This window comes from Mesocricetus auratus, unplaced genomic scaffold, assembly GCF_017639785.1.
Source record: "Mesocricetus auratus isolate SY011 unplaced genomic scaffold, BCM_Maur_2.0 Super-Scaffold_100691, whole genome shotgun sequence".
NCBI classification, from domain to species: domain Eukaryota; kingdom Metazoa; phylum Chordata; class Mammalia; order Rodentia; family Cricetidae; genus Mesocricetus; species Mesocricetus auratus.
In genome coordinates this window covers 4,022,051-4,049,094 of record NW_024429267.1, presented here as the reverse complement: position 1 = coordinate 4,049,094, position 27,044 = coordinate 4,022,051, and the positions used below count along the sequence as shown (strand labels likewise).

At 51.8% G+C, this 27,044-nt stretch overlaps 1 protein-coding gene across 1 annotated transcript in view; it reads left to right on the top strand.

Annotated features, from left to right (window-relative positions):
* Positions 1-25,053, top strand: part of Smad6 (SMAD family member 6) — a 71,319-nt gene extending 46,266 nt beyond the window's left edge. Inside the window, exon 5 of the mRNA XM_013117387.3 lies at positions 24,101-25,053. Within this exon, the coding sequence (XP_012972841.1) occupies positions 24,101-24,633 (533 nt within the window). The 3' untranslated portion in view covers positions 24,634-25,053. The remainder of the gene's footprint in view (positions 1-24,100) is intronic.
* The last annotated feature ends 1,991 nt before the right edge of the window (positions 25,054-27,044 follow it).

Below are 27,044 nucleotides of genomic sequence, written 5' to 3'. Positions count from 1 at the left end.
GGCTCAGTTGATGACGTGCTTGCACCTCAAGTGTGGGAACTTGAGCTTGGAACCCCAGAGCCCTTGTGAAAAGCCGGGCATGTTGACACATGCTTGTAATCCTGGTGCTGGGGAGGTAGAGACAGAAGGATTTCTGGATGGCCAATCCAGCCAAGTGAGTGAGATCCTAGTTCAGTGAGAGTCCCTGTCTCAGAGAACAAGGGAGAGGGCAAGTGAGAAACACATGATGGTTGGCCTCTGGCCTCTACACAAGCCTACACACAACTTCTCTGAGGCTCAGAGAAAAGTGCACCTTGACCCTAAACCCGATACCTGTGCATACATATGTATACACACACACACACACACACACACACACACACACACACACACACACACAGACCCTAAACCCGATACCTGTTCACACATGTGCACACACACACAGACATGTATACACACACACACACACACACAGGAAATAAAAACTAAAAAATATTCCATTCCACAGATAGGGAAACTAGGGCTCTGAGGAAGGGAGAGACTTATTTGTGCCCAGAGTCATGTGATATCAGAGACCAGGCCGGAATGCTTGGTGACCCTGATTTAGAGTGACCTGAGTGGCTTATCCAGTCCCCATCATGGTAAAATGGTCCCTGGGATCCACAACTTTCTCTCTACCTTGCCTGGTTCAGATCTTCCCACTTCCAAAGCCCTTGCTGAATTTGGAGAGGAAACTTCCAGACTTTCCCTTAACTTCCCACAAGGCTTCGTAACTCTGGAGCTTGGGGGAAGCATGTGTTGCTGAGGGCCAAATGGGGGCTCAGGACAACTCCCTCTGGTGCCTCTCAGGAGTGCCACAGCTAGTTCCTCACTATCCTGTCATTGTCGAGCTCTGAGCAGGCACCATCCTTAAGTGCCAGAGACAAAGTGCAGCTCCAGTCCCCTCGTCTCTCCCTTTCTAAGGTTTCTAGTTCTGTCAGCGTAGAAAGAGCCACTGTCACTAGCAGGGTCTCCTTGGACTTGATGTCCACGTCTGCAGCCAGGTGACTATACCCAGGAGGGGGCAGGCTTGTTTTCAGTCACACTTCCTCTATCTAGGCTCCAACTACTACACTTGTGTATGAGCACACACTTAATCCACAGCCCTGTGTGCTGCTCCATTAAATCTCTTGTTGAGTGTGCAGCTCAACACTCGAGACCTCCTTTTATTTTTAATTATGTACGCATAGCAGAATGGTGTGTGTGTGTGTGTGTGTGTGTGTGTGTTTGCGTGTGCACGTGCACACACATGGCTGCAGTTCCCACAGAATCCAGGAGGGTGTCAGATCCCCTGAGCTGGAGTTACAGGTGGTTGTGAGCTGCCAGGCATAGGTGCTGGGAACTGAACTCTTGGCATCTTGTGAGAACAGCTCCTAACTGCCGAGCCCTCTCCAGCTCAGGCTCTCCTCTGCTGCCCAGTGGAAGGACTCAGTCACCCTCGTTAGTGTACACTGTATGGATTTCTCAGAGGGACCCTGGGCAGACAGATGGGGCTGTCTGGAATGAGTTCCTGCTGGCTGACCAGCAGAGCCATTTTAGTGTCTCCAAGTCCTAACACCTGTCTTGAGGGTGTTAACCATAGGGTGACTAGGTGTTGAGATACAGTTAATCACAATCCTTTTTTTTTTTTTTTTTTTTTTTTTACAAATGACTCCTGGGGCTCAGAGAAAAACGTACCTTGACTCTAGACCAGTGGCTCTTCTTTTTTCAGGGTTTGTTTGTTTGTTTAGTTTTTTGAGACAGGGTTTCTCTGTGGAGCTTTGTAGACCAGGCTGGCCTCTAACTCACAGAGATCCTCCTGCTTCTGCCTCTTGAGTGCTGGGATCAAAGGTGTGTGCCGCCACCACCCGGTGACCACTGGTTCTTAACCTGTGGGTCATGACCCCTTTGGGGTTGCATATCAGATATATGCATTATGATTTGTAATAGCAGCAAAATTACAGTTAGGAAGTAGCAACAAAAGTAATTTTATGGTTGGGGGTCACCACAACATGAGGAACACATCATTAGGAAGGCTGAGAGCCACTAATCCAGACAACAGTGTCAGAGCTCAAAAGTTTATTAACGACACCACTTCGCAGGTCCGATGAGACTCTGGCTCTCGACAGAAGCAGGTTAGACCTGAGATGAGGATGAGGGTAGGGTTCAGGAAATCAGACATGCAGGGTTCTTGACTCAGTCCCTCCTGTTGCTCACTTGCTGTGTGAGCTTGGGCAAGTGTCTGTCCCTTTCTGGTTCTGTAAATTACACTGACAGTACATCTTTTTGCAGTAAATCTTGTTTGAAATTTTAACAGTGGATTGTTTGGCTGAAGAGAAGAGCTGTTTATTGGCTCCAATGCTCTCTGTACCCTTCAAGGTTTCATACAGGGGTTTAGGGTAGGTTACGGCTCAACTCAAAACAGTCATCCAAAGGGTACTCTGTTCCAGGTAGGTCTTCCTGGACTTCTAGGCCCCATCAGTGCGGAAGCAGAGTTGTATTTCCCCACTGTATGGAGATGGTCAGCTCACTTTCCACTTTTCACTTGTTGCCTGACCTCAGTTTCCCACGTGTACCAGAAGAGGAAGTTTGGATTCTCTCAGGCAGAGTGTGGAGGGGTGGGCAGCTGCCATTTATCTGTTTTAGATGGTTGACTGGGGGATGCTTCCAGAGGTTTCAATGGGGTGGGGGATGAGACAGTGTGTGTTTCACTGTTAAATGCCAAGGCCGACCTTAAGGTCCAGGAGCGCTGGGGTAGCTCCCTTAGAACTTGTGCTTAGCATAGACTGAACCCCAGTATAATCCCCCACACTCTGCTTTAGTGACTTTTACAACACTGATTACTTATTCCAGCCCCAAAGTCTGGCTGCAGTGGTCTCCCAGCCCTCCCTGGCTGCAGTGGTCTCCCCAGCCCTCCCTGGCTGCAGTGACCCCTGCCCCAGCCCTCCCTGGGCTCTGTGGACCTCCACAGCCTCTCCTGGCTGCAGTGGTCCCCCCAGCCCTCCCTGGCTGCAGTGGTCCCCCCAGCCCTCCCTGGCTGCAGTGGTCCCCCCAGCCCTCCCTGGCTGCAGTGGTCCCCCAGCCCTCCCTGGCTGCAGTGGTCCCCCCAGCCCTCCCTGGCTGCAGTGGTCCCCCCAGCCCTCCCTGGCTGCAGTGACCCCTGCCCCAGCCCTCCCTGGGCTCTGTGGACCCCCACAGCCTCTCCTGGCTGCAGTGGTCTCCCCAGCCCTCCCTGGCTACAGTGACCCCTGCCCCAGCTCTCCCTGGGCTCTGTGGGCCCCGTACATGTTACAGGGTATTTTTCTCTTTGCCTCTCACTGCCCCAGCAGTACCCCAGATTGTGGGCAGTGGTTGCTGTTCGTACCCCACTTTAAAGATGAATGATAGAGGCTCCAGGCTGAGGAGGAGCAGGGACACCCCCCACCACCATATTATACCCTGGCCCTTTGGCCCAGCCTCCACCTCATAAGGATGTCTGGCCAGGCGAAGCCACAGTGGGGCTGGACTTGAAGGCTTGGGAGGAAGGGAAAAAGTCCCAGGGTTCTGTGCTTCTAGCCATTTTGGTAAGGGGGGGGACCCATCCTAATTAGAGGTGACAGTGGTGACTCTGTCTGTGTGTTCACTTTTTCCTCCCTCTCCTCCACACCTCCCCCTCTGTCCCCCATGTGTCGTTTCCATGGGAAAACTGGGGAACTTAGGTACCACTTCGATTACAGAAAATGCTGCTGGAGGCTGGGGGAAGGGGTGGTGTGCGGGAGGCCCTCCTGGAAAAAAACTTTTATTTTTTCCCTTAGATTTTATTTTATTTTATTTTTCCTTTCGTTTGGAAAAGGAGCCCTTTTGCAGTCATACTGTCACAGTTAAAATAAGGTTTAAATTACAGGCCAGCCCGTGGCTTTTCCCCTTTCTTTCAGAATTTTTGCCAACTTGCAATTTACTTAATGAAATCCTGCGATTCTGTTTAACGGGGATATTTTTTGCAGATGTTGGTTTAACTTAGCTTTGCAAAAATATGTGAACTGTGCCATTTCTTTTCCTATTTTTAACGGTTTCAGGATTCTGGTTCACCGGCTCTGCCTGCTCTGCCATGCCAACAGAGCTGTTTACCCCAGCGCTGAAATGCTCCTTTCCATTGTCCTGCCTGCCCTCCTCCTTCACTTCCTCCCACGTACCCACAAAGGGGAGGGTCCCCTCTACATCAGCCCCCGCGGTCCCGGGGCAGCAGAGTTACTGATAGTCTAGCTCCCACAGTCTGAAGAAATGAAGGCCAGAGGAGGGCAGTGACTTGCCCCGAGTAACAGTAAGTCAGAAGTGAAGTGACTAGAGGCCCCAGGTTGAATTGGGGACAGGGCTGGTTCTTCTCCCTGAGAAGGTACCTTCCTCCTCCCCTACCACAGCCATCCCGGGCTACCAAGTGAGTTCCAGGACAGCAGGGGTTACATAGGGACCCTGTCTCAAAATAACAAATAAATTGTTGAGAAGCAATCCACTTTCATGTCTATCTGAGGCAGTTGTACTGTGATGGCTGAGAAGCCCAACTGGGGATCCTTACGTAGGTGGAGGCTGGGGGCCCCTGCTGTTGTCTCTGAAGTTTGATGATAGCCTTGTCTCTCAGCAATGTAAAGATCCAGTAGAGGCTGAAGACACCCCAGCAGATGGCTAGGGAGTGCCTTTGTAAACTCACAAACTACTGGCTCCTGAAGGTGCAAGTCTGGGTCTGGGAGTGCCCAGGAGCCATGGTACACACAGTGGGAAGTTTCCAGGAGCCGTGGTACACACAGTGGGAAGTTTCCAGGAGCCATGGTACACACAGTGGGAAGTGCCCAGGAGCCATGGTACACACAGTGGGAAGTTTCCAGGAGCCATGGTACACACAGTGGGAAGTTTCCAGGAGCCGTGGTACACATAGTGGGAAATGCTCTGTCCTTGGGCTTGGGAGCTCCTTTAGCTACCCTTGTCCTAATTAGGAGCTCCCAGAAAGGCAGAGGCCCTGGGCACTGAGAGAATGGACAGACTGGTCTGTGGAGCAGAGACAGGGTGGGACTTGCTGGAGCTGCTCTCTCCTTCCTCTTGCTCCTGGGGACACCCATCAGGACCCCTCTTCCTCAAGACTGAGTCTCCGGCCTCTGGGGCCTGGCCTGTTGTGACTTGTTTCAGCCTCTCTGGGCTCCACCCCTCAGCTATAGGGTGCCCTGCCCACGTGTGTGGAAAGCAAACAGTTCAGTAACTCAGGGCCCTAAGGGGCCCGTCCTGCCCTGAGCATGAATGCTTAGATGTCCACAGGCCAAGAAGGAAGAGCTAGCAGGTGACAGACCAGCCCAGAGTCTGCCCGGTAGACGTCAGATTCTCTGCAAATGTAAGGTGGCTACCAAGTAGAACAAGAGAGGGACAGCCACACGGGTAGGGCCGTCGGGGTGAGAACCCTCCTTGAAGCTAACACCACACTGACTCGCTTTACATTAAGTTGCTGTGTCTGAGGGATGCAGCTGTCGTCAGGGTTTCTATTGCTGTGATGAAGACCACGACCAAAAACAACTTGGGAAGGAGAAGGTTTATTTCAGCTTACAACTCTCGGGTCTCACTCCATCACTGAGGGAGGTCAGGGTGGGAACTCAGAGCAGGAACCTGGAGGCAGGGACGGAGGCTGACTTGCTCAGCCGGCTTTCTTACAGCACCCAAGGCCACCTACCCATGGGTAGCACCACCCACAGTTGACTGGGCCCTCCCACATTAGTCATTAATCAAAAAAAAAATGTGCCTCATGGGTCAACCTGGTTGGGCATTTTCTCAAATTGAGGTTCCTTCTTTCCAAATGATTCTAGTTGGTATCAGGTTGACATATAACTAGCCAGAACAGAGGCACTTGATAGAAAAGTGCATGGAGCCGGGCGTTGGTGGCGCACGCCTTTAATCCCAGCACTCGGGAGACAGAGGCAGGCGGATCTCTGTGAGTTCGAGGCCAGGCTGGTCCTACAGCCTCCAAAACAATACAGAGAAACCTGTCTCATAAAAACTAAAAAAAAAAAAAAGAAAAGAAAAGAAAAGTGCATGGAACTTTGTTGATCACAGTTTTGTTTTGTTTTTTGAGACATAAGGTTGCTATAACTCTGTCTGGCTTTGAACTTCTATGTGAACCAGACTGGCCTCCATAGAGATCTGCATGCCTGTTTCCTAAGTGCTGGAATTAAAGGAATGTGCCACCAAGCCTGGTCCTTTTCCTTTTATTTTGATAGAGGGTCTTACTATATAGCCATGGTTGGCCTTGAACTTGGGGCAATCCTTCTGCCTCTTCTTCCCGAATGATGGCCTTACAGGAGTAGGCTGCTTCATCTGGACTTGACCAAAGGACAGTATTTATGGGGAGCCTTGTGTATCAATGCCAATGCTGCCTTCTCCTCCTCTCCTCCTCTTCTTCTGTCACGTGTCTTGGCTCAGAGCTCACTATATAGCCAAGGATGAGCTTGAGCTTGGAATCCTTCTGTCCCTACATTTGGAGTGCTGAAATTATTGGTGTGTGCCACCATGGCTGGTTTATCCTGGCACTGAACCCAGGACTTGGCGTGTGATAGGCAAGCACCCTACCAAGTGAACTACATCTCCATTCTCTTGGCTCTTCAGAACTCCTGCTTTGTCATTAGACCTGTAGCAGTGTGACATTACACACATAGTGTAACTATATGATCTTTAAAAAAAATGGAGACGGAGGAAGAGTGGGCAGGGTAGAGGGACGTGGGGGGGAGGAGATGAGGGAGGGGGAACTGTGGTTGGCATGTAAAATAAATTTTTAAATGATGAAAAAAAAACAAATAGATAAGGCAGGAGTCGCTTTCATGTCACTCCCTGTTGTTCCTAAGAGGGACTGGAGGCATGCTTGGTGGTTAAAGAGCACTTTGCTCTTCCAGAGGACTCAAGTCTGGATCCTAGCAAACACGGCTGGTGGTTCACAGCCTCCTGTAACTCCAGCCCCAGGGAATCCAGAGCCCTCTTCCGGCCTCCTTGGGCACTTGCGCACACACGCACCCCCCCAACATGCACACAGAGTGAATGTGTTTTTAAAAAGGTAAAAATGAACGCCTTTGGGACTCATGACTGAGAGAAGTGGGGGCGAAGTTCCCACTGAGCGGGTAGGTCTGTTGGCCGGCGAGCCCCAGGAATCAGGCTGTCATTCTACCCCTCAACTCCCTCCCAGCTCTGAGCACTAGGGTTACAGTACCCAGCTTTTACGTTGGTTCTGAGGAGCCAAACTCAGGTCCCCCGTGTTTGCGTAGTAAGCTCTTTACCAAGTGAGCCGTCTCCCCAGCCCCTCCGGAGTCTTAGAATGAGAATAGTGTGTTACCTCTGAATTGGAGCCTGGAACCAAGAAGTTTCTTCCATGCTGGACACTGTACACTCCTCCACTCAGCATCGGCAGAGACCTCACCTTCTAGGATCTAGTGGAAGTGAGGGCCAGAGTCCCTGCCCTTTATGGTCTGCTGGATGTGTACACATGGACGGTGGGGACAGGGTGGGTCCAGGACCCTTTCCTTCCAGCATCATGCCATGACTTGCCGTGCCCATACGTGACGCCAGTACTCACCTCGTCAGAGGTGCCAGGTCTCATGTGCTGGGCTCCCAGCCAGCCTCCGCAGCCACATCCTTACAGTATGTACCTTTTGTGGGTCTGTGATCAGACCAGAGAAGCCCGTGCCTTCCGTTTGTGTGCTCTGCTTTGTCTTGTCCCAGAGTGGCGCCCCATACTCCATCCACTTGACACCCCACCTCCAAATCTCTCCTCCCTGTCCCCCCATGGCTGGACTTGCTGTCACTCATTTATAATGTTCTCTTCAGGTCATGTCCTTACAGACAGAGGCGGGCTAGGCAAGTCTTGTGCATTTCATGCAGAGGAAGGAAGGCAGTTAGTTCAGTGGGGAGCCTTCCTGCCTGGAGTACAGCCTCAGACTGGATGTGTGAATCCCCAGTCACCCACTGGTCATGACCTTGGATGGATCAGTAGGCCCTAGTTTCTTTTCGTCAGTAAAGCAGGACAGTTAATGACCTCTCCCTCTCAGGGGCCTTCTGAGAATTGGGTGTGCCTGCCACGTGGGGAGCTCACAGAATGCGTTAGCTGTTAGGTCTTTCACCCTCCAGCCGTCCTGTGACAGGTGTTCTTGACCCATTGCACAGCTGCAGAAACAGAGGCCCAGAGACGCTAAGGCCCTTCGCCCCAGGCATTCATCTGGGCCAGTGGTCAAGGCAGGATTTGAACCCTCATCCTGGATTACGAATCCCACAGGAAAAGTATACAGTCTCCCAAGGGCCTGTCCTCAAACACACCCAGACCCACTGAGTCAGCCAGTCATCATGCTGGCTCCAGAGTGTCGCCTTCCCAGCCAGTCTCCCAGGCCTGGCACCGGAGCAGCCGCTGCATCCGTCTCGTGCTAGGAGGTTGATTTGGTTTGCTCTCCTTGCCCTTGTCATCGTTGATGAGGGAGCCAGCTCTCCCACCTCTGTGCCAGGCTGCTGAATCCTCCACACTCAGGCGATTAGGACCCATGGGGCCAGCAGAGGGGCCTCCTAATCTTGTGCAAAACACAGAATCTCAGGCTCCACCCAGGACCCATGAATCAGAGTCTCCAGGGGTGGGGCCTGGGAATCTCGACTTGAAGGCCCCGAGTCGAAGGCTCCTTTAACCCTTTTCTGTGGCGGTTGTGGAAGCCAGGACTTGAAGAGGAGTCTCAGGCCATGCTGCTGGGAGGCCCAGTGAGCCTATGGCCTGTAAAGCCACTCTCTGGTCTCTTTGTTAGGCCGTGGCTACTGTCAGTCACGACACTGTCCCTGTCCTGCACACACCCCACGCACCCCCGCCTGAGATTGTCTAGAAGCCTTGCACAATGGAGGTGGCTGTGAATGGGTGTGCAGAGAGGCCTTCTGGAAACACAAGCCTTGCTTGCAGACTTCCTGTGTCTTACAATGTTATCTTCAGAATAGGAAACTTTGCCCCATTTTTGCAACGCACATCCTCTGCCTGAGAGTCCACGGTGGTGCCGGGGCGGGTCCCTTCTCAGGCACAGGCAGGGAGTTATTCCGACAGCTGGGGGTGGGGGCTGAGGGGTTCTCCCTGCTACCCATAAGGACAAACAGACCATTTTGCAAAAATAATTCATGTTGGCTGGACTCATTGGTGTCCCTTGTCTCAGTTTCTGGGCCTCGTTGGTACCCACGACAGGGTCCCACATGCCAGGTCAAGGGATTTCTGCCTCTAAGCCTCAGTTTCTTTTTCTCTAAATAGAGGAGGTTAAGCTCAATGACCTCCAGTTCTGAAGGTCATCAATTCTCCACAAATCCATTAGAACCTCTAACTTCCCCCAGGTTCTTCTTTGAGACAGCGTGATGTTGCCTTTTGACATCAAATTGCAAAGTCCCCTGGAGTTTTCAGGGCTCTCCTGTCTGCGATGGGCGAGCACCCTTACCCTGAAACCTTCATGTGACCCACTGGGGTGGTGGCCAATCTCCCCAATGCATGGGACCCATGCGGAGGCAGGAGTAGGACAGTGACTCTCAATGCCTGTGAGTGGGACTTTCTATGGGCTTGGAGGTAACTCTGGAGCAGCAGTTAGAATTATTCGTGTTGTTTTGGTTGGGAGAAAGCAATAAAATGTGCATAAGCCCCTAAATAACTCGGGGCTGACTAGAGGGGCTAAGCTAGAGTCTCCTCGGTTTCCTTTGACAGCCCCGGTGTTTTCTCACTTCTGTGTCCTGCCCCTGCATGCAGTAGGCATTTGTCTGTTACCAGAGGAGCCCAGCTCCCAAGCAGACTCTCTACTCGCACCATCTCAGGGGCAGTTCTGCTGGCTGGAACACAAACCCACAACGAGTGATTTTGAAAACACACTACCCACGCTTTCCCTTCAGGGAGTGTGCTTCCACCTTCTCTGAGCAGAGCTCCACATGTTCAAGGCCTGGGTAGGGTGGTTTTCTCTTGGCTGTGTTGTGATCCAGCAGGAGGGGCTCTTTGCAAGGTAGAAATGGCTGGGCTCCTGCAAGAATGACAAGCAAGCTGTGTGCTTACGATGAAATGAGTTTGTTTGTGAGTTGTAGTATAAATGTCAAGAGGAGGGAGAGGGGATGAACCGCTCACCTTGAGGTTAGGTTCCCATGGCGTCAGTGGGCAATGTCTGTCTTGTGGCAGGGCATACTCATATGGCAAGCTGTGCTATCATTGCCTTATTGCTACATAGATACTCCAGGGCTGGGACGGAAGCTAGGACTTTGCACTCTGCACTGGCCTTATTGGTACCAGTATGTAACGCCCACCAGCAGAGGCAGAGGAGCTGGTAATGTAAGTGGGAAGAAGGCATCCTCATTACACCAGTCTTCCTACCCTGAAGGGTGATGACTCCTCAGAGGACACAGAGCGGCCCTGGCCAGCCTTGGGATCCACTTTCAAGGATGGCTCCTTCACCCTGCATGCTTCAGGGTCTTGGTGGGCCAGAAGATTCCAAGATGTCTACAAGGGAGCCAGCTACAGAGCCCCTGGTGGGAGGTGATCTTGGTGGGCTCCGATGAGCATCTCTGACATCGGGAAGTGAGGAGAGAATGGTCCTGTGTACTAGAGTCTGACCAATGTCTCCAAGGCCACTATGCACTTGGAGGGTCCTTAGGCTACAGTGCCGTGAGAGAGCACGAGGACGGGGGTACCCTGGGTCTGCCTGGCTGGACTCCAGCCCCCATGGGCCTTGAGACCCAAGAGGTCGATCCTGTTTCTGTGCCCTTAGGGACCTGCCTGTCCAGAACCTGCCAGTAGGCCCCCCCCCCCATCCCCATCAGCACCGCCTTCCCGACTTGGCAGGGCCACCTCTCCAAGCTGGAACAGCTTCGGTATTTCCAGCTTGGCCCCCTGCCCACATCTCTGGGGCCTTGCAGTCTGTCCCTCTCAAGCCAGGACCAAGGCACCCTATCAGCTGACTACTTCAGAGGCTCACAGAGCCTCTTCCTGCCACCCCATACTCTGTGTGTGTCTGTGGGCCCCTCAGCTCCCCTGATGTTTTGTGTGTATGTTGTGGCCGGCGGTGGGGCCACGTTTGCAGATGTATGTGCAGGAGTATGTGTAGGCTTAGAGGTCAACCTTGTGAATTGCTTCTCAGGAGCTGTCTCCCTGTTGTTGTTGTTGTTGTTTGGAGGGGGAGGGGGAACAGAGTCTCACACTAGGGCTCACTCATTAGTGACTTGGCCAAGTCTCTGAGATCCTCTTGTTTCTGCCTCCCCAGTGCTGGGATTACGTATGAATACCACCACATCTGGCTTTTACAGTATAGGGAGTTGAACTCGGGTCCTCATGCTTGCACAGCAGGCTCTTGTTTTGACTGGGCTGTCTCCCCAGCCCCTCTTCTGCCTTCCTACTGACCACCTTAGTCCACTCACAGATTCCCTGGGGAGAACAGATCTAATTCGTAGATCGCCCCATAGGGAGGTCACCAACAGGGCACGTTGGTGCTGATGCCTGAGGGTTTCCTTGCCCACTCTCAGTGGGAATGCCAGAGCTGGCCAAGTCCCTTGGCCAGAGGCCCTAGGAAATGCTACTTCTTGAAGCTGGGCACAGAAAACTGGGTAGCACATGAGAGCCAAGAGTTTCCACTGTTTCCTGGGTGGCCACTGACTACCAGAGAGGGGCCAGGAAAGTTTAGCCATCCCAGTGGCTTCTTTTCCAAATATAGAACTCCAGCAACTCAGGGGCTCTTCACCAGCTCAGGATGACGGGGTGAGGGGTGACAGGAAAAGACACTAAGAACCCAGGTTTTGTGGTTTTTCGACCGTCCTAGACTGCTGCTGGCTGGGAATGTTTCCTGGGAGCGGTCCCTGGTGAACTGTGTTGTGGACAGATGAGCGCAGTGTATAACTGGGATGTACTGTTTATATAGTGCTAGTAAGATAAACAGTTGTTCTAAATCGTATTTATATTTTGCATTTGTTTACCAAAACTTTTTCTCAACTTTGACCCGGCTACTTTCAGAATTATTACAAAGCCTTGATTTATGGGTCCTAATTACTGATGCTTTATTGTACGTGCGTAATAATTTATTTTGGCAAAATGCATGCTTTATGTCCAGAAGTCTCTGTGCTTAGGAGGAAGGGAAGACAAAAGTCTCCCTGCATCCCCAGATCATCGGAGTTATAGAAAGCTTTGAACTGAGTGTGGGGACATGGGCCTGTAATCCCAGCTACTCTGGAGGTTGAGACAGGAGGATCACAGGGTCAGGTCAACTTAAGTGAGAAATAATCTCAAAATAAAGAGTAAAAGAAGGGCTGAGGATATATCTCAGCGGTAAGTGCTTGCCTAGCATTCAGGGGTTCCTAGGTTCAACTCCCAGTACTGTGAGTTGGGAGCAGACATAGGCACACAGTAGGTAAAGCAGGAAATGAAGAAGCCTCTGGACTGTCCCCCTAAGGTGCCACGCCTCTGAGTGAGATCAGGGCACCACCGCGTGGTGTGGGTCTAACGAAGAAAGGCAGCCACAATATGGAATTGCAGTTACCACCAGCAGCAAATTGTTCCTGCTAATGACCCCATGTATTTTGTTTTGGTTTCTCTATAACTAGCAGCCCCCCTGCTCTACTGCCTCAGCCTGGGACCTGGATTCTGGCCTGATTTTGACATCACCTGACTAGCAGCCACCACTCTGGTGGCACAGAGTGCCCATTTGAACTTGTAGCTTACTGGAGGGAAAGATCTCCCTTGTGTTTAGGAATTAAAGACACCGCTTGGCTCTAGGGCTGTGCACTAAGCTGGGGTGGGGTCCTCTGATATCCCAATGGGATTTTCTCCTCTGTTTGGATTTCATGCCAAGGCTGATCGTGTGGTTTCTTCTTTCTCCCCCCCCCAAACAGGGTCTCTCTGTGTATCCCTGGCTTGCATGAGACTCACTATGTAGACCAGGCTGGCCTTAAGCTCACAGACATCATGTGCTTTTGCCTCCTGAGTGCTGGGATTCAAAGTGTGTACCATCATTCCCAGCCCACATGGTTTTTTCTGAGAGTCTTCCAGAGACTTAACATGGGCAGAGGCATGGGTCTCACACACAGGTACAGTTTTTTGCCCATGTTCCATTTTTCTGTCCTCCCTCCAATGTCTGAATGTCTGTCCCTTCATCATCTAGTGAAAGTGAAGTGAGTGGATGCACTAAGAAGTGTTGCATAGTCCAGGCTGCCCTTGAATTAAATTAGCCTTGAAGTTGAGAGTGGCATTGAACTTCTGAGCCTCCTGCCTCTAACTCCTAAGGGTTGGGATTATAAGTTTGTACCACCGGGACTTGTGTATGCAGTGCTGGGGATTGTACTCATGCATGCTAGGCAAATACTCTACCAACTGAGTGCGACTTTAAGCTTTGATGTCACCATTCTGGCCAGTAAGAATGACCAGATAGATGTGAGGCCTTTGGATTAACCCCTACCTCTGCAAACACAGTTCCAGCAGGTGGCCAACACAGTCTCTCATCCCGAGGTCACCCATGGGTGTGACTTACACCCTTTCTACAAGACTGGTGCTGACAAGCCACCATCAACCCTTTCTCCTCCCTCCCCATGGGCACTAGTGGCCTGTAGGCTGCTGGTGTCTGCATTCCTAAAGCCTAGGCTCCAGTCAGCCACTGAAGAGGTTCCCAAGTAATCCAGCCCATGAATCATGGCCACTGTGTATTCCCTCTTAGCCGCAGGCAAAGGCCAACTTCTCCTTCCCCTCTGCAGTTAACTACCTCTGGGTTCACCGAATATTTCCAACTCTGCCTGGGCAGAGGCCAGATCCCAATTATTAATTAATCTGGGAGGTGCATGTTGCATTCCTGGTCACCTAACCACTTCCTCCTTGGTAAGCAATTCATGGACCTTTGAGTGACATCAAGCCTTTTGCAATATTCCAGCCAAGTCTTGTAGAAAAGGTGTTTAAAGCCAGAGTTAAATAAAGATGACAGCAAAACACCCAAACACCCTGACATCTCCCTTCAGACTACCTGGGTACTACTGCAAGATGCCTCAGTTTCTCAGCCCGTGAAATAGATTGGTGTGTTTGCAAGTAAGAAAACCAGCTCTGCCACCCAAAGCCATGTCCCTAGCCCTCCACACTTGTAGACTTGACAACCCAAGGAGATGAAAGCCTCTCCATTTGCCAGGTCAGTTACCTGTGAGCTTTAGGTGAACCTGCAGCCTCTCTCTTGTGCCTTCCGAGTGCTGGGATTGCAGGCAAGTACCACAATGCCCCCCTTCACCCTTGGATGGGACATCCCCTGGAAGAAGCCAACACTCCCTAAGGCTGAATTATGTGGGCCATCGCAGGGCACTTCCACTGCCCCCTAGAAGGCTTCCTTGCTTAATTAAATGTTTGCTTCATATTCTTAGAACTTGTAATGGCTTTTGAAGAAAGGGTCCTGCATTTTTATTTTGCATTGCCCGTCCCCTATCATATAGGTGGCCTTGGCCCTCAAAGAAACAGAGCGATTTAGACTGACGTCTCTTCACTTCTTGTTACCCATGGCCTTGGAGCCATATGGATCCAGTATGGGATGGGGTGCACCGGGTGGTAGGGTTCAAAATGCAGGAAGCTGAGCTGATAGCAGAGGTGGGGGTGTGGCTTCTGCAAGCTGCAGTAGGTGATGGAGGACAAGCCTTAGGTGCTTTGTTTTGACTGCTTTATTGCTGGTCCCAAGTAAAGTCTGAGGTTCTGTGCAAGTAAGCCTCGGGCTCCTTTTGGAAAATGAGAGAGACATGGAGAGGTCCCAGTTCTCCCTCTGTGGGAACCTGAAGGGTGGGAACTTGGAGCACAAGGCTGAACCGCTGGAGGGCAGATGTTGTTTGATGTCTCAAGTGCACTAGGGAAGTCAGGCTGACCATGGACGTTGACAACCTGAGATGATGGGTTGGGCGTGTGGCTCGGTTGGTAGAGTGCTTGCCTGGCATGCACAAGGCCCTGGATCTCCAGCATTTCATAAACTGGGCATGGGGCACACCTGTAATCCCGGCACTTGGGAGATAGAGGTAGGAAGGTCATGTCATCCTTGGCTACAGAAGGAGATCAGCCTGGGCTATATGAGACTATGTCTCAATAGGAAGGTCTGAGATGATAACCCAGACTAGCCTCTCATGGACTGGTAAACACCTGGGAATCCAGTGTCTAGCTGTTCCCTCATGGACGGCATGAAGAAGGAGGTCCCCAGCTCCCCATTCTTAGCCAGACTCTCCGGGACAATAAGAAAAGTGAGGCTTTCCTGCTCTAGATGGTCCCTAAATAAGTAAACGGGGGCTCAGTATCTGACTTTGGGATAAAACAGAAAGAGGCCTTGGAATGGGAGCAATGGTCAGAGTCGTTTGTGATGGGAACTGGCTCTTACCCTTAACCAGGTGGATTCCATAAGCTGCTTAACTGCTTGCTCGCTAACTCGTCCTCTCTCTACTATTGTACTGCACACACTTTTTTCAGTCCTTCCCTACATGCTTGCTTGGGGGGGGTCCTGCCCAGCGGCTGAGGACTACTTCCCTGCTCCTTGGGGCTCGGTGGTCTTTTCTCACACTGAAGTTGTTGGTTTTCGTTGTGTGTCTCTGGCCCCATCTGCCTACCCCACTTGCTGTCACGGAAGAGCTGGCTCTGACACCCGTCTTTCTTCCTGTAACTCTTTGGAGTGACTGGCGGCGGTGTGCCTTCAAGCTTAACCCTGCAGCCTGGGGAGAGACTCCTTGGGTGGGAGACTAGGATGCTATCGGTGGAAGGCTGATAGACATGATAGACGTGAGCCCTCTGGCTGGTTCCTCTGCCCACTGGGGTTGAGCCTGGGGCTCCTGGGAAGACTGCCCCGCAGGAGCAGTCACAGAACAGACCTGAGTGAAGCTTACTCGGTCAGGACTGCTAGAGGAGTTCATCTTTACAGAATCCGTTGAATCGTGCAGGAGATACAAGAGTAGGAACCGTACCCAGCACAGCCCAGGCTGCCACTTGGTTCCACCAGAGACCAGAGGTTGGACTTGAGGCCAAGGTCAGGACACCGAGACTTCCTACAGGGCCTGCTGGGTCTCTTAGAAGCTGGTCACCAGATTCCTGAGGGGTCCAGTGCCTTCCTGGGTGGCGCCTCTGAGGATAACCCAGACCAACAGATAGATGAGCAGCAGGAAGGTCCCAGCTCAGAGGGTCACTCAGGGGCAGGATCCCCTCTCTGCAGTTGCTAGGGAGACTCTGACTTGGGGCCTGCCCTAGGAACGGGGTGCTAAAGCGCTCATAACTTGCTCATTGCTGCAGGATGTAGGCTGCATGCAGTCCTCCTTGGACAGCACCCACTGCTGTGGTTTGGAGGAGTGGAACATTTGGACTTGAGGGAGAAACCAAAAGGACATACAGTTTCAGAGCAGCACTAGACTCTCTGGATAGTGGACGGAGAGAGAGAGGCTGCATTTGAGAAACCTTTCTGCCCTCCCAGGAAGGTGGTCAGCATGCAAATACTCTCTACCACTTAGCGACATCCCAGGCTAGAGGACCCCTTTTTAACATCCCATCTTTGTGTGGCCCAGCATAACATCTTAGAGTCCGCAGAGCATGAGGTTTGGGCATGGTGCCTGTGATGTTATCCTTGCTACCACTGGGATTGGCAGCATGCATGGGAATAATATCAAGAGCCCCCATCTCTAAGCCTAGATAGTCTGGCCTCTGCACACATGTTTGCACACACGGGCAGACATCACACAAGCACCGCAGAGCACAAGAGGAGCTGAGCAGATTAGCAGTTTGTTCACTGAGTGTCTTTAACCTCTTTCACTCTGCCTGGCATTCATAAGGCTTCCTTCAGTGTTGACTGATTTATTATCATTAATTATTTCTCCTTGTCTCAATTCCATTAGCATATTTTATCTCTGCCATGGTCATCACCCAACATGAATATCCTTGTGAACTGTGCATTATATAATTGATGTAAATAATTTGAATAGCTTAGATTTTTGAGATCTAGTAAACGTGAGTTAGTGATGCCTGTTAATTTCCAGGTTGCCCATTTTCAGCCAGGCATCATCTGATGCAGTTGCAATTGATCCCAATGCCCTATGAAGTAACCACTGATTGCACCCCCCCATTTTACAGTTTAGGAGACTGAGGCCCAGAGGAGCAAAAAGACACTTGCCTGAGATAGCATAGTGTTACTGGCATTTTGGGGTACAAGCTGGGCTCTGCTATGCATCCTCTATAGGCCAATCAAAGAGACGAGGAGTAATGAAAAGCAGAGAAGGTGATATATTCGGTGTGGCCCCCGTGGGAAGAGGAACAAATAAGTAGTGACTACCCACCCAAGGCCATCTTTAGGGCACTGACACGGGAGCTTCAGGTTTAAATAGATAGTAAGAGCTATGTCTGGCTAGGCAGTCTGGTCCAAGGGATGGTCCTGCCCATCATTGATCCATCTTCTGAGATCCAGTCCCTCCTGCAAGGTGGTCAGAACTGTGTAAAATCACCTGTCCCCCTTCTTGCTGACACCAAACTTCAGCCTTTTCCTGCTCCCAGTGTGAGATTCCTGGGGAAATTCCAATTCCTTGGGGACAGTTGTCTGATAGCCAAAGGGAGGGGCACAGTGCCTCTCTTTAGAATATTTTCTGTTGGGATGGTTACAATTGCTGGCGAATGACAGAACTGGGATTTGCATGCTGCCCTGCTCCTGACCAGTGCTCAAATCCCAGCCCCATAGAGCAGATACCAAACTGGTCCCAGCTCTATTGCTAATTTCTGCTGTGACCTTGGCAAGTCACTTCACCTCTTTGGGCCTCGAGTTATAGCCCTCTGGGTCATCAGTCAAGAGGATCACATGTTCCTGGGCCTCCCTCTTAATGCTGGATTCTCCTTTTTGGCACCCATCACTCTCCTGCTGCATAACAACCAAGTAGCCGTCTGGGGAGGGAGGACAGCACTGTCCCCACACTGGAGACCCACAGTCGAAAAAGCCCCTGCGGTGGGCCCTGTGCAGGCAGGCAGCAGCAGTGGCCAGATCGCCCGTGATGTAATGACCGATTAGGAACTTCCTCTTGGAAGCCTTGCTTCCTCTGGGAGCCAGAGGTGCCGGCTCTGAGGTGGGGGCTGGGGAGGTGGGTGGGAGCTGGGAGGAGGGAACCCCAGTCAGCTGGGCCGGCTTCTGGACCGCGTTCAGCAGAGCTTGGCTGGCTCTCAGCTGCTGACCATTAGTGTGGCCCTGAGCACATTCTTTCCCTGCTTTGCTGTTGCAGCCAGGGGGAAGGACAGGCCCTCCCTCCCTCCCTCCCCTGCGAGGAAAGCGGGCCATTAATGAATGCTGCTTGCCCGACTGGCTGCAAAGCCTGAAGCCATTTCTGCGGGGCCCCAAAGGACAAAGGAGAATTCGGTGGAAACTCTTTTCTTCTCCTAAGTTTGATAACAAAAACTACTTATCTAATGGGCAAACAAGGCTTTAAAAGGGGTGTTAGGTTAACCAGATGCAGGGCCTGTGTAATTGCTCCCAGGCCCCAGAGCCACAGATGAAAAGCTGTCGGTTGGATGAAGGGAACTTGAAGCCACAGGCATGACATAGGACAGAAGAAAGTAGTTTTCCAGGAGGGTAGAAGGCCCCCATGCGTAGGGCTTAGAGGAAGCCCTAGGCTTATTTCCAGTTCTGCAACCAACTTGCTGTGGGACCCCAAGCTAGTTGCTTCACCTTTCTGGTTTTTGAAGACCTGGTCTGTCTTCTCAGCACTCTGCCAGAATTGAATTTGTTGGACCTTGCCAGGAGCGTACTACTGAGTAGTCTTTTTTTTTTTTTTTTTTTTAAATTGGTGGCAGGGCAGGGGCTGTAACCCAGATGGATGTGAAGCCCAGCATAGTTAGGAAAATGGTGGGCACGGACCACCCCACGGGCCTCCTGAGAGTGTTGTGTCTTCCCATCTAACTGGGGCATGTTTTTGGTTCCTTCTTGGGATGGCCCACCCTGGGCATTTTGGCCAACAGGCAAGGGGAGGGCAGGGAAAAGTTTCACTGGGCTTTAGTTGGGTCCTGTGGGGGAGTGCACAGGAACGCGCTCCTGCTCTTTGTTTTGACAGAAAATTGCTGATTCGAAGAAGCTAAAGGCATTTCTTGGGATTTCAACCCTCCCTGCCTCTTCCAGACTCCAGCCAGCCTTTTTGAGGTCCAGCACCCCCGCACCCCCCCACACACTCAAAATTACATGTTGGTCTCTAGGCACCCTGGCTGGGCAGAGAAGTCTAGAGAAAGGCCTGCCAGCCTGTGGCTGGGCCCTACAGTGGGGCTTAGTTGGGGCTGTCACCTGGTGCTCTCAGCAGGCAGCCACCACCCTCTGGTGGCAGGAATGTGGGTGCCTCTGGGAGACTACATGGGGCCGTCACTTGGGGACCTGCCTGCTGAGACCACAATAGGTATCATAACTACAGCAAAAGCTTAGCATAGTGTTTTGGTTATGACTCCTCACAGTGTGCATGTACACCCCAGTTCCCACCATTCCTACCCCGGAAGTCTCAACCCCTTCCTGCTCACCCCACTCCCCAGGTTGGCAACTCTCCTCTTTTTTTTTCCTTTTCCTTTATTTTTATTTATTTATTGCGGGGGGGGGGATTGAACCTGGGGGCTTGAACATGTAGACAAGCCCGACTTTGCTGCTATGTGTCCCATCAGCTGTTCTGCCTGCCAAGAACTTCCCGTCTCTGGCCTTCAGTGGGTTCTCTGTGCCTTCCTTGGCCAAGCAGGTGCCGTGAGGGTGGGCCGTACTATTGCTGTTGTGTGTAGATTTGGTCCCTTCCATTGCTGAACGGTGTTCCTGAAAGGTCGGCACTGTCTCCCTGTTGGTGCATGGCTGAGCAGTACTCCAGGCAAGGGAATGACTAGAGCTTGCTGGGAATGGGAAGTCAGAGCTGAGCGCTGAAGTTACCTGCTTGCTACTCAGGTAGAAGACTGAGGCTGAGAAGGGAGGCAGTTAGTGATTCCTGGCTGGAAAGCAGGGCTCCCGGCGTTTCTCCTCCTCCCACTCCCAGCCAGCGGGACCCAGAGCTGGCTGGGAACTAGGCCAGGCCCTAAGCAGGCCAGGGATTCAGAGGAGGGAAATGGGAGTGAGCGGGAGTTTCGGTCAGACCTGGGTCATCTTTGATGTTGCTCTGGTCTGACTCCCCCGGTATTTATTTGCAATTAAAGAGATGGTTCCTAATTAGGTTGGTGGCTGCCGGAGATGACAGGACCAGAGCTCTGGAACCCCAAAGAGAAGAGGCTATCCCTGATGAGTAGAGTAGGGCCGCGTGGGCTCATGGGTATAGCCTGCCCGCTCACTGTCACTGAGGCACATCAGTTTACAGTAGACATGTCTGCACAAAACTAGGTTCTTGGAAGTTGTGGGTCTGAGCGTGGAGCCACAGCCAGGCTCATTCTAGAACTTCAGTTTTCTTCCCGTGCCTTCTCTTACAAACAGGCCCATCACCACAGGTGCCACCGGGAACTAACTGAGATGCTTTATGGAGTGTGGAAAGGGCTCCCCCACCCACTGTCCTCTCTGAGCACCTCTAAGCTGCAATGCCCTTGCCTGGTTGTTCCGACAGGCCTGGAGCCAGTGAGCACAATGACTGTCTCTTTCTACACCTGCTTGTTCACTGTTTGAGTTTCTATGGAGTCCACAGTGGCCTCCTGTGATTGATGTCTCAGGGGGCTCACGTAGCAGCTTGCTGGTGGCTCCACAGCCAGTCAAGTGGCTGCAGCCTTTGCCCTGTGTCATTCAAAGTGTTGGACTCATTCAGGGATCCTAAGTCCTGGCCCCAGCTCCGCCACTCTGTACTTCGTGTCTCCAGGCAAATCACTCTACACACACCCCCAACCTGGGGAGCCACCTTTCTGGTATAAGGCCACCAAACTGCACTTGTGGAACCCACAGGCCCTCTCTAGACCATGTTTTCCTTGGTTTCAAAGTTAGAAAATAAGTGCCCATAGGTCAAAGTAGAGACAGCACTGAGCCATGGCTCCCTGTTCCCATTTTAAAGTGTAGCTCTTGCCTAGCATGCCTAAGGTCTGGACACATGAACACACACACACACACACACACACACACACACACCCCTCTCTAGGAACACTTTGGTATCTCTGCCAGATGAAATAAGGCTAGGAGGTCACTCTCAGGGTCCTCCAGGCCTTGCCCACCACCCTTTGGCTGAACTCACCTTCAGGACAGGCTTCCTGTGAACTAGGTACATGGACACAAGATGTGTTTCATTTATTCCCTTCCTCTGCTTTAGTGAGCTCACAGCAGTGTAAGGATTTGCAGCTTGCCGGGCGGTGGTGGCGCACGCCTTTAATCCCAGCACTCGGGAGGCAGAGGCAGGCGGATCTCTGTAAGTTCGAGGCCGGGCTGGACCGATAGCCTCCAAAATAATACAGAAAAACCCTGTCTCATAAAAATAAACAAACAAACAAACAAACAAACAAAAAAAGATTTGCAGCTTTGGGGGAGGACACAGAGAGGACGGAGATTCCTCTGTTTGTATGTAGCGAGTGTGGGGAGTAGGCCATCCCCAGAGTCAGTGACCCAAGTAGGCACCTTGTCCATGACCAGAGGATGCTGGAGTAGGATGGTCCAGGAGGGTGGTCCAAGAGGTCATACAGGGCAGTATGGGCATCCAGAGCCAGACGGCTGCAGCTGTTCACCCCAGCTCATAGGTAACCAACCATCCCTGTGAGGGACCCTGTGGCCAGGCTAGGGACCAGGGCAGGGAGCTGAGAGAAACAGCGAGTCCGGCTGGACTTGGGTTGCAAAGCCTTCTAGAAGCTGGCAAGGAGAAAGTACCCCCCCCACACACACACAGACACATACACACACTCCCCCGCCTCTGGCCCCAGGCACACACCCTTATGTGAAGCTGCTACTTTGACATGTACATGATGCTGCCTTATGCCCAGGAATCCCTTTCTTAGGTGAGAGAGTAAAGTAAGCACCTACAGGACTCACAGTCCCTTGAGCAGTTGCCATTGCAGACAGGGAAGCTGAGGCTTAGAGAAGGGAAGTGACTGGCCCCAGTGTGCAGTTTTAAGGTAGAGCCTGCCTGACATTCTGCCCAGAGCAGCAGTTCTCAAGCTGTCAGCCGAGACTCCTTTGGCAAATCTCTATCCCCAGAAATACTTACATGACTATTTTATAACAGTAGCAAAACTGCACTCATGAAGTAGCGATGAGAATTTATGCTGGGTGTGGGGGGGAGGTCACGGGTCACCACAAAGTGAAGAACTGTATTGAAGGGTCACAGCATTAGGAAAGTTGAGAACCACAGATCTAGAGGATGGGGAAGAGCGCCCTCTAGCGTGATTGACTTGGGCGTCTGGGTGTAGCTCAGAGGGAGAGTTTGTGCTTGGCATTTGCAGGTTACCCTGCATTTATTTCATCGCTGGCGCCACACGCACTCGGTGAGGCTAGGTCCAGAATTCTGAGGTGTGCAACCTGGGATTCAGTTTCCTCGCCTATGAAGGCAGTGCCTAGCTCAGAGGAGGTGCCCAGTGATGCCTGGTACCCACCCTGTCTCTGCTCCCAACATAACTCCTCAGCTTCTTGGCCTCACTTGGTCTGGCTCACTAGAGAAGTCTTGTTGGCTGTGAGTAGTACCGGAAGCTCATGGCCAGTAGGCATGGCCCTGTTTTTCTGGCCCTTGAGTTCCCCAAGCTTGTGCCAAGATTGATGGCTACAGAGAGAAACGGTGGCTTGGCAGAATGGAGTTCAGGATCTCTCTGATCCCGGTCACTTGCCATGGGCTTGAGCTTGAGCTATCTAAGTCCACTAGCTGAGTACATTTAGTTGAGGATAGCCAGGATCTCCTTGCCGCCCCCCCCCCGGTCGCGCGCCGCCCCCCCCCTCCACCACCCCCCCACCCCCCCACCCCCGCTTTTAGCTGGTGTGAAGATTGGCTGTCCTCCGCTGACTGAGGACACTGTGACTGGCACCTGAATGACAAATGGCAAAGAGCATGCTCATAGGGTCCTTGTGCAGCCTAAGGTGGCAGCCTGCAGAAAACCCCCTGGGCAGTTTCTTGCTAGGAGCCAGGCAGTCTTGTATGTGTGAAAAGGTGTTCCAGGGCTGAGAATTAGAACTTAGGCAGCACAGCTTGTCTCGTGGTCCCAGTAATGACTGCCCACCTGGGCTTAGGTTGATTGTTGGTCAGTTTCCCTGGGAGGGGCTGGGGTGTTTAGAAGGCCCCAGCCAGAAGCAGGCATGACAGATCAGGTCACCTCAATGGGCAGCCATGGTCCCCACCTGCCTCTCAGAGCTGTGAGCCCAAAGCAAAGACAGGATACCAGGATACCAGAGGCTTTGGCATCTGAGACTCCTCTGAGGCTCTAGGGCTGCCTTCCAAGGCAGACCTGCCTGTATCAGGTCCTCACCCATGCAGAACTCCCTCACTGTGAGTCAGGGCTGTGTTCAAGGCCGACTGGACAAAGCACAGGTCACTGCTTTGCCACATAGTGGAAAAACTGCGGCCCAGAGAAGAGCAACACACACACTGACAACATCCACATATTTTGGGAGAGCAAAGCCCACTTTTTAAAAATAGCACTTAGCAACCACCAAGTGATGCTGCTCTGAAGTCAACTTGGTAAGGAGACTGAGGCAGGGAGTGTCAGCATTATTCTTTGGGGTGGGGGTGGGGCCTCACTCCATTGCCCAGGCTGCTTTGAGCCGTCCCTCGTCTTCCACCTCCTGAGTACCTACGACAGAAAATGCTTGCCACTGTGCTGGATAGCCTTATCTATGGAAGGCCAACAGAGTGTGCAACCGAGCAACTCTAAGAGATCCCCACCTTAACCCTGTCCTATGCTGGAAGCCCCTTCAGGAGCTCTATTGGGGTGGAGTCTGAGACTAAGGGGTTTGCATCATATCCTGCTGGGCCTCTCTGCACCCTGGGCAGGCCCTGATGACCTTGGAGACAGGGTCTGATGAGATTGTTGCACTTGCTTCATAAATTATAGCTTCTATCTGTTTGTTGGTGTTTATCTCCCCATTTGACGGTCTGACACACAGTGGGTAGGTTAGCATACATTTGCTGGTTGACCTTGGAAAACCTTGCCTAGCCTCCCCTCCCTTGCGCACCGGCAATAACCTTGCCATTTCCTGTGCTTGCCCTGCAGATGCCAGCATGTCTCCAGACGCCACCAAGCCGAGCCACTGGTGCAGCGTGGCGTACTGGGAGCACCGGACGCGCGTGGGCCGCCTCTATGCGGTGTATGACCAGGCCGTCAGCATCTTCTACGACCTACCTCAGGGCAGCGGCTTCTGCCTGGGCCAGCTCAACCTGGAGCAGCGCAGCGAGTCGGTGCGGCGCACGCGCAGCAAGATCGGCTTCGGCATCCTGCTCAGCAAGGAGCCGGATGGTGTGTGGGCCTACAACCGGGGCGAGCACCCCATCTTTGTCAACTCCCCAACGCTGGATGCGCCTGGAGGTCGCGCCCTGGTCGTGCGCAAGGTGCCACCGGGCTACTCCATCAAAGTGTTCGACTTTGAGCGCTCAGGGCTGCTGCAGCACGCAGACGCCGCCCATGGCCCCTATGATCCACACAGCGTACGCATCAGCTTTGCCAAGGGCTGGGGACCCTGCTACTCACGACAGTTCATCACCTCCTGCCCCTGTTGGCTGGAGATACTCCTCAACAACCACAGATAGCATCGAGGCTGCCACTGCGCTGCAGCGTCCCCCCACCTCCGGGGGTCAGCGCCCAGAGACACCACCCCAGGGACAACCTCGCCCTCCCCCCCAGATATCATCTACCTAGATTTAATATAAAGTTTTATATATTATATGGAAATATATATTATACTTGTAATTATGGAGTCATTTTTACAACGTAATTATTTATATATGGTGCAATGTGTGTATATGGAGAAACAAGAAAGATGCACTTTGGCTTGTAATTCTTTCAATACAGATATATTTTTTCTTTCTTTCCTTCTTTACTTTTTTAAAGAAAATTATACAGCAGAACCAGGTGGAAAAGCCTGGGTTTGATGTATAGTTTTTTAAAAATATTAATGCCCAGACAAAACTAATACCAGTCACTCTTGATAATAAAGTGTTTGCATTATAGCTTTTTTTTTAAAGCTCTCTTTCTTACAATAAGGAACCTTCAGGACTTCAGTAGGCTTTGGAGCCATCAGGGACATGGTTTCAGTACTTACTGAATTTGAGGCAGAGGGATTCAATTGAAAAGGGAGTTATCTGAACGAGGTGACACACACCTTTAATTCCAGCACTCAGGAGGCAGAAGCAAGCAGATCTTTGTGAGTTCCGGGCCATTCTGGTCTACAAAGAGAGTTCCAGGACAGACTCCAAAGCTACAAAGAAACCCTGTCTTGAAAAATCAGAGACAGAAAAAAGGAAAGAGGCAAGAGCGTGTCCCTTCTTCTCCAGGCTGGGGCGTGTCTGCTGGGTGTGGGAGGGGTGAGAGAGATTACAGGCCTGTCTGATAAGAGAGGCTCCTTCGATGTCCTGGTCTGATGGGAGAGGCTCAGGTCCCTGCCTCCCATCTCAGGGCTCTGAACAAACTAGAAAATACCATCTCTCATGACAGTCTGAGGAAGGAAGATGGAGACCTAACTCCTGTCTTGAGTTCTGGAGTGAGGCTTCTCTTAGGACCTTGATAGGACACACACACACACACCACGAGCTGTGTTAAAGGCAAAGAGTATACTTCTGATTCATTAATGGGGCATCTTACAGTTCTGGAGATGGTAGTTGGATGCTCCATCACCCTGTAGGACCAGATATGAGAGCAGCTTTCTGGAGGATAGCCTCACAGAAGGGCTCTTGTGTTTCCCTTGGAGACTTACGTGAACATAAAGAGCTCTGAGAACTCTGTAAACTAACCCACTGCGGGCAGCTTTAAGCTGCCACTATTCCCTACTGCCCACTATTGCTGTGGCAGGAGCCCCATGCTTCTGTCGCCTTGTGCAGAGCTTTTACAATCAAGCTAGGCATCTGGCGATGGCTGCCTCAGGCTAACTGGGCTGAAGGGCCGATTCCTCGCCCAAAGGTCCACCCCTCAGAGTTCTCATGACAAGGCTTTCCAAGAGCAGGTCCATTCACGGGACTGACCAAGCTGGAAGCTACTGAATTCCCCAATCCCAGCACCTCTGCCGCCTTCTACTGATCACATGAGCCCTTCCTACAAGAGGATGCAGGTGGCTCAGGGCAGGTGACAGGAGTCATAGATCATTTAACTTCATCTCCCAACGTCATTTATCCTTGGACTGTCCCCACCTCTGGTAATCCTGTCCCCACACCAAAGATCACTGGTGTCCCTAGGCTGGCTAACCACAGTTGATCCGTCTAGGACCTCCCTACTGAGACCCTGTCCTAAAGACACCAGGTGCCCCTCCCTCATGTGCCGCCAGAACCTGATTCTTAGTGTAGGACCCTTGGTTGCCACAGGCCAGTAGTGAGTCCAGGAATAAGTTCTGTGGGGAGCTGAGGTAAAATTGGGCACTCTCCTGGGATATCTCTGTCTACTTCATGTGGCGAACCCTCGTCATTGAGATAAAGCACCAAGCTGATGTTCCACAGTCAGTAGGAACAGGGGCTGGGTTCTAAATGCACCCATGAGGTGATCAGCACTGGGCTTTCTTCTTTAAACTTATGAATTGATTCTTTTGTGTGCATGTGGCTATGTGTGTATCGTGCCATCTATGTAGAGATCAGAGTTCAATCTGCAGGAGTAGGTTTACTGCTCCCGTCATGTGGGTCCCAGTGGTCATCATGGCTGGCTGGCAGCAAATGCCTTTACTCTCTGAGCCATCTTGCTGGCCCTGAATGAGACTTTGTTTAAAGTAGAGACCCAGCTGCAGGAGGAGCTTGGACCCAGCTGAGCCCAGAGATACCTTTTCCTTTTAAATTACATCCATTTGTTTGTTCGTTTTGTGTATGTGCACATGTGTAGAGGCCTAAAGAGTCTCCTTTTACTTCGTGGGTCCCAGATCCTCAGGTTGGCCATCTGTGTCATTACCAGCTGAGCTAACTCACCTGCTCTGTGAATGCTCCTGAGGGCTGAGTTCTGCTCCAGCCCCCAGGTTACAGGTGAG